Genomic DNA, 7,476 nt, shown 5'->3' on the forward strand with positions numbered 1-7,476 from the left:
GCCCGCTCAGAGATGTGTATAAGAGACAGGTTATGGACGTTTTTCGTAAAAAATCGTTTTTTGGATTTTTTTTAAAAATTAAAAGGGAGCAATTTTTTATATTTATCAATATGGACGAAGCAAATCGGGAGCATTATTTTGAGCTATTGATCGTTCAGAAATTTTCATCTTGCGGGCTAACTTCACGAGGGTCCTTGCGCGACGCATCGATTAGGTTACTCGACATTCTAGAAATAAAATAATTTTTTTTGTATGAAATCCAGGATTGCGCGACAACTTACGCAATAAAATGAAATGTTTTGATTGGTCAATTCGGATAACGCGACGCGTGACGCGCTCAATGGGAACGCACTCTTGAGTGCCAGGAAGCACATGAGTGTGGAATCCGAACGCACCCTAGCACCCCTATATTTACAATATTGGCAGCACTTGATTTTCGCACTTGTACATTGGTACCATTCGTACGTTTGTCAGTTTTGATTTTGAAAGTAAACAACGATTTAAAGTCCAGTCACCACTGGTTGAATTAGTTGCATTTGCTTGGATCAGTTGGATCTAGAAACGTGATCTCGTCCTACGTGTATCTAACGCCTTGAGAATTCTACGTAAGTACTGCCGCTAATCATTTTTTTACGTTATTTATTTTAACTGAGTGATAAATAATACATATTAAGGAAAAATTATTAATAGAATAAATGTAATAAGTTTAATTTTTAAGAACGAAGATCGAAATTGTTTCCCCGTGCTGATGAATTACGTTTGGATGCAATTATATGTTGATCAAATATCTATTTGGAATTATGCAAGGAATTATGTATTATGTCTACAATTTGTTAAATGTTTCACTAATCGTTTTGTTAATCAAACTTATTATACAGCTTCTTTATCGTCATAAAATTACGCTAAGGATTTTACATTTTTGCAACTTGGTTTTTGTTTGCAGGAGACAGCTATTTATAACAATTAATTTTGATTATCTGTTCAAATATCATGGGCAATTATGCGACTAAGTTGTTATTTTATACTAATGAAAGTCGAAAAGAGTGCAATGAGCATCACACAGTTGTACAACAAGCAACTACAGAAGATAACAACACTTGCACACCAATATTATCTGAAAAAAGAATACTAGGTGATCCACGTTCAATCTCAGCAGGAATTACAAGAACTCCTATTGAAGTAAAATTCTATTAATTTGATGCTATAGAACACATTTTTTTTAAGTATTTATATATACTTTAGTAATATATGCAATATATCTTAATATTTTTATAGGTCAAATATACCTCAGTTGGAGTAAGCAAGAAGACACCTAGCGCAATCCCAAAATATTTGCAGAAAAAGCAGTATCTTGAAACTGATATAGATGTAGTGATGCCACCACTAACGCCTAAGAAACGCCCTATATCAAAATCGCTGAATAGCACTCAAGAGTCAGATTTTGTATGTTATTTAACTTTATACATTTTTTGCGTATACTGAAAATTTGACTATGCAGTATGTTTGATTAAAGTGTAAACAGTGGAATGTGTATATTTTAAATAGCTACAAATAATTATAAAAAATTTTCCAAATAAGTTATAAGGAAATCTATATAAATGACTAAAACAAAAGTTAATTTTAAAAATAATTTTATTTTTTTAAATAGAATAATATATCTATTTTATTATAGTTTTGTGAGATATTTAACTGTTGAAAATTACATTTTACTGCATGTTATTAAATTTGTCAAAAATACTTTAAAAATTGTAATAAAATATATATATTATATTACATTTAAAAAGATAAAACCATCAACAACAAAATAACAAAACTTGTCTTAGTCATTAGATACATCTTAAACAGAATTACTTTTATCGAAAACTTTTTATAATTATATTAAAAAATTAAATACACTTAAGTTTAACTTAAATGTACTCGATGTGTATGTATGTAGTAATTTCTTATAGGCTGAGGTGCTAGATTTGACACCAAACGTTAATGTTAATGCAAAGGATTCAAAAGTAATTACGCCAATAGATAAAGAACGCTTTATAATTTTGGGATTAGATCCTAGATCTCCAGCTGCAAATTTTGATAGAACTCCTATCTTAATGCCGAAGTCTCTTGCGTTAATAAAGGCACGATCGCAAGAAAATTTGAGTCGCAGAGGTAGCTATGAAATGGATGTTTACAATCCGAAGAACTCTTATAAGGAGATTAGCACATCGCTTAATATCCCAAAAATACAAACATCTGATATAACCTCGGAAAACTTGAGAGATACAGAGGAACAGGATAGACTATCCAGCATATCTCTGTGCAATTCTGACTTAAGTATTTCCAAAAGTGAAAAGGAAATTACAGTTATTAAGAATCCGAAATGTACGAGTGGGAAGGAAAAATTGTTGGTCTCGGACGAACAGACAGTTGCGATTAATAATGAGGAAGACAAAGACGAAAAGCAGGACGATTGTGAAAGTATTGAATCTAATACAAAGTTAAGAGATGATAAGATCAAATTATGGTATGATTCACTGTCATCGGAGGGAAGCGTATCAGGTAAGAAGGATAAGAAAGAATTACTGCAAGAAAAGGCTTCGAGAGAAGATGTAATTATAATGTTTGATAATACCACGATTAGTACCTCTTTGCCACTGAAAGAGGATTTTCAAAAAAAGGGAGACATAAATGAAAAAAAGAACACTAAAATAGATGTTAAACCTAATGAAGAAAAAGTTTTCACTCCTAAAAACGAACAGGGAGCTCAAATGCATAAGGTAATTTATGTGATATCATATAGTGTTGCATGCGCACATACAAAATTATACATTTACAAATATTAATTTCTTCAGAATCGAACACCTCTTGGCAATCGATCTAATAACAGCCAAATACAAAAAAAGCCGCAACAATTGTTGAGAAACAAGGCGTCTATTGGAACACAACTATTGGAACAAGAGAATACACCACCACATAAGACATATAATGGAAAAACTAAAAATGGAACTCACTGGGATCCGAATTCCACGGTTCTCATTTAAGTAATTTAAGTAATATATTTAGATTAGTTGATTTATTTGATGCTAAAGATAAAGATGGCAATAAGTGAATTTGTTATAAACTAGCTAGTAAAATGGTGGCAGAGGCCAAGGCAGATATTTCAAAATAAACTTGTAAAATTAATGAAATTATACAAATAATTTTAAATAAATAATTTTTGATAACGTCAATATTTATTTAATTATCGTGTTTCTGCATTATCGTGCGAATTTGAGCTTTCGCCGCTTGGATCGAAGATTGAAGATCTTTGCTGGATTGTACCAAAGATATTACACTGAAAAACACATATACAGCAAATTAGAGTGATGTATACATTGAAAATATCACAAATTAAGAAATTTGCGATATATAAGATATACAGAATATCCAAAAAGTACTTGCGTTATTCTTACAGATTGTTTTACAATATTTTACTTTGATAATTTAGTAAGACTTCTGTTCACTCACCACTACTATCTAATTATGGCGTCAGAAGTGAGAAAATACAATAAAAATATTTGTAAATTATATTTGAATAGAAATATTTTTTCAATAAAATAATATTTGTAATCGATAGAATATGCTTATAAGTATGGTGACTATATACATAAAACTATCTTTTTGTTTCTGGGAGAAATTAAATCATATTTATTTCTATATATTATTAATTATTCTAATTTATTATAGCTGTGAACAGAACTTATTTCATTTTTGATTACACGTAGTTTATACGATTGTTTATTAATTAATAAAACAAAGTTTTTGGTATAAATCAGTTCTATGAATTGTAAGTATTGTTTTATTAAATATATTTTCATATTAATAAATATTTTGCAAGAATTTTTATATGTATATTTTTTTTTTACACTATAATTGAAAATAGCAATAGTATAAGTGAACAAGAGTCTTAATATGCAAACACGCTAGCCAAAGCTTGTTTGCACTTGTATTACATTTCAAAGCCATAAGGCATTTTGAGACATTTCCATATGCGCGTGTCAAGGCATACGTACCTTGGATTTTTTATAACTATCTTCTTTCTTTTGCTATCAGATTTTTCCTGTAACTTGATCGTGATTCTATTTTCTATTTTTTTTACATTACAAAATACATTTATCTTCTCGGTGGAATTTAATCTCGCGATGTTTCTGGTATCTATCAATCGTGGCCGAACAATTTTGACTTTGTCGTGTACTCTGCAATTTTTCCGTTTTTGCACGTTCGAGACTGTATTTTTATTTGTCTGCTGAATTCCCATCTGTATCACTGCATCGGTTGATTGATACGGCGCCGGGTATGATTCTAAACTAGACATGGCGCCGCTATTACAATCACTTTTCCAATTTATTGGTAAACGCGGTTCGGACACAGGTCGTGGATCTATGCTTTGAGGTATCCCTTTACAAATAGAAGACAACGTTTCTCCAGGATAACAATGCTTGATCCGTTCCTCAGTGAGAGGCAAAGCAGGAGTTTTCTTTTTTCTATGATACTGTTCTCTGCAAGTACATATTTAATATGTAAGATTATCTAAGATGTAACAGCACAGAAAAAAATTTTAAATCAAAATAGATATTTTTACATATAAGTAAGAGTATTATAATCTTCTTAGAAGATTTTTAGTATTGAATTAAATGCAAATAATATTTGCATTAATATACACTTAATCAAAATCTATTTAATATAATATTATATATTTAATCAAATTCAACTAAAATCTTCCAAGAAGATTATAATATTTTTGCTTATACAGGGCGCGTTAAAAGTCTGGATACAATAAAATATTTCGTAAACAATGCAATTTTTAAAAAGTTTCAAACAAAAATTGTAAGATTTAAAAAGATGCATTGAACAATATCCACTTGACCTTGGGTAGAGTTGTCAAGATTAGTTTAAGAACAATTTGATTTCTTTAAAATAGAACCCTCTATTTTTATTGCACATTATTGCAGTTAACGTTGAGACGTTTTCATTATATAAGTCTCCATTTTATTAAGTATTTTTTGAGTTATTAGTTGACAAACATCCGGTATTAACGTTCTCCATAGTGTCGTAACTTAATGGATATTATCGTCTTTTTAAACTTTACAGTTTTTATCTTTTTCAAAATTATGTTGTTTACGAGATATTCGACTGTATTCCAACATTTGGGGATCAATGAGAAAATCTATTTTGATTTAAGACTAACTTTTTCTATGTGTCTTATATAAAACATAATCTTTATTATCAGCATGTATATTCAGCAAACAAAATGTTAACCATATACTAGATTTGAACAGAACATTGCTGGCATTTGCAACATTTGCAACATTAAATAAGCATTAAGTTGACATAATTACAGCAGATTTCCGGCAAAAACTGAGCAAAATTTGCCATTTCGTAATCGTTTAAATTACGTAATCGATTACGAAATGCAGATTCTATCTAGTTTCTGCAATCTCCCACACAGAATGAAATATTTCTTGTAAATTATTTTTTTTTAATATTTCATTTAAATATTTCGTAAATATTTGTGAAATATTTTAAAATATTACATTAAAATATTTCACCAAAATATTCTAGAAATATTGTACAAATATTGTAAGAAATATTTTTATTGAAACATTTCAAGAAATATTGCAAAAACTCTAATTTCCTGGACATATTTAAATTTAAGAAATATTTTATGAAAAATAATGAAATATTTCAAAAATTTTGCAATGAAATATTTCTGAAATATAGTAAATATAGCAACTGCTATTATACTCCGCTTGCAGATTGTTATATTTTATTATTATAAAATTTGGCAGACACTTGGTAAAATTTATTAATATGTTTGAACATTTGGGTAATCTTTAAATTACCATATTCATCAATAATAAGTGAAAATGAACCAATAATAAAATAAGATAAATAAACGAAGAGCGCCTTTTCCACTCAAAGATGCCTTGATGTCTAAATAATATTTTTGTGAATTTTTACAATTTCCAGTTAATACAAACTGCATGCCGATTATTTGTCGGTCTTGAAAAACATAGTTCTAAACTATTCTAAATTAAAGCAGAAATTTAATGTCGCAAATTAAATTGATTAGCCATTTAATAATATTTATACTAATGAATATCTCAAATAACTGTAAAGAATTTATTACGAAAAATATCTCTCTAGCCAAGGTTCGAGCCTGGATTCTCCCTGCATTGCACGACAGGTTTATTCGTTTACTTGTCTTATTCTTCAAGTTTCTAAATTTGTGTAACGTTTATTATTATACATTTAATTACGATTTAGACATACCTTGGTATAAATTTATCTACTTTTAGATTCACCGACTCCTGTTGAATTTTTTTTATCTGTGTCGCTACATCCTTACGGCGTTGTATAAGCTTTACTTTCGTCTCCTCTAGAGTCTCTAACTCGGGAGCATAACAAATATGCAGAATTCCACCGAAGAAATTTTTATTATCAATTGAGCGCTTTGCTATTCTGTCAAAAGAAATGATGTGAATAATTAGATTTTCATTCGCAAATTCTTGCGCATTACAAATATCATCTTTTTAGAACAAAAATATGTACCTCGCACTCTGAATATGTGCATAATGTACATGATACGTCTCCGTAAATTCTTCTGAAGGATATTCAGTCACCAAATGAATTGCTTTCACACTTCCATAGGGATAAGTGAGCTTTCTCACCTCTTCCACTAATTGCAATTGTGGTACTCCACATATTAGCAAATGCTGTGATTCATCATTAATTGTGTAAACCTGTTACACAGAGCTAATTTGTCAAGGAATATGCAAGCAATTGCTTGTTATATATGTGATTCTTGAAATAATATTAATATACATAAAAGTACAATTTAGAATATAATTAAATGATAAAATACAAAGTATAGACGTTCAAAGTCATTATAAGATATACAAATTAAATTCAACAATACTGCATATAACTGTTAATTTTAAAGATTAATTGCTGGAAATAATTTTATTGCTAAACAAAGTATTAAAAAAAGGGCTAGTGAGCCTTGCATGGAGTTAGTGCTGTGATATCAAGTATATTTAGAATAAAAATTAGCACCCAAACGTTTCGGCTCTGCATTGAGCCATCCTCAGTGGGTGAAAAATGCAAAATTTCTTAATATATTACTGATTACATTAAAAGTCGCTCGTTAACTGTAAGGTCGCTTGTAGTAAAAATCGCTCGCGATAAGATCCCTCGTTGAAATTTTTCATGTTATTCACCTACCTGATTAACGTTCCGCATGACATCTCGTTTTTATACACTGACTCAAGACATGTATATTAAATTACTCTGACTCGACCTAACAAATTCAGGACTGTTTGTAAGTTTCCTATGATAAGATTGAAAACCTGTTCTTACATATGGAAACAGGGACAAAAACTCACCAATGTACCGCATAATAATCACATTACACTACGATCTTTTAACGAGCGATCTCACCGCGAGCGATTTTTA

The 7,476-nt window shown here is 29.8% G+C and overlaps 2 protein-coding genes across 2 annotated transcripts; one reads left to right on the forward strand and one right to left on the reverse strand.

Annotated features, from left to right (window-relative positions):
• The first annotated feature begins 431 nt into the window (after nucleotides 1-431).
• Nucleotides 432-3,196, forward strand: LOC105462273. Its single transcript, XM_011708794.1, has 5 exons — nucleotides 432-605; nucleotides 944-1,179; nucleotides 1,276-1,443; nucleotides 1,950-2,759; nucleotides 2,835-3,196. The coding sequence occupies exons 2-5, from the start codon at nucleotides 991-993 to the stop codon at nucleotides 3,021-3,023; spliced, it is 1,356 nt and encodes a 451-aa protein (XP_011707096.1). The 5' UTR covers nucleotides 432-605; nucleotides 944-990; the 3' UTR covers nucleotides 3,024-3,196.
• Nucleotides 3,194-6,767, reverse strand: LOC105462272 (RNA-binding protein 48; the record flags this gene model as incomplete). The annotated part of the gene is made up of 4 exons (XM_011708793.1): nucleotides 3,194-3,316; nucleotides 4,035-4,520; nucleotides 6,295-6,483; nucleotides 6,574-6,767. Coding segments are annotated over 4 exons (966 nt in total), but the record flags the coding sequence as incomplete, so codon positions are not given.
• Between the last annotated feature and the right edge of the window lie 709 nt (nucleotides 6,768-7,476).

The sequence above is a fragment of the Wasmannia auropunctata genome, unplaced genomic scaffold (assembly GCF_000956235.1).
Source record: "Wasmannia auropunctata unplaced genomic scaffold, wasmannia.A_1.0 LD266799.1, whole genome shotgun sequence".
NCBI lineage: Eukaryota > Metazoa > Arthropoda > Insecta > Hymenoptera > Formicidae > Wasmannia > Wasmannia auropunctata.

What these genes read in the sequence shown, in the direction of transcription:
- LOC105462273 (XM_011708794.1), top strand. Translation starts at nt 991, where the DNA reads ATGGGCAATTATGCGACTAAGTTGTTATTTTATACTAATGAAAGTCGA. An exon ending in TTACAAGAACTCCTATTGAA is followed by an intron (nt 1,180 to 1,275) that starts GTAAAATTCTAT and finishes ATATTTTTATAG; the next exon opens with GTCAAATATACCTCAGTTGG. An exon ending in GCACTCAAGAGTCAGATTTT is followed by an intron (nt 1,444 to 1,949) that starts GTATGTTATTTA and finishes AATTTCTTATAG; the next exon opens with GCTGAGGTGCTAGATTTGAC.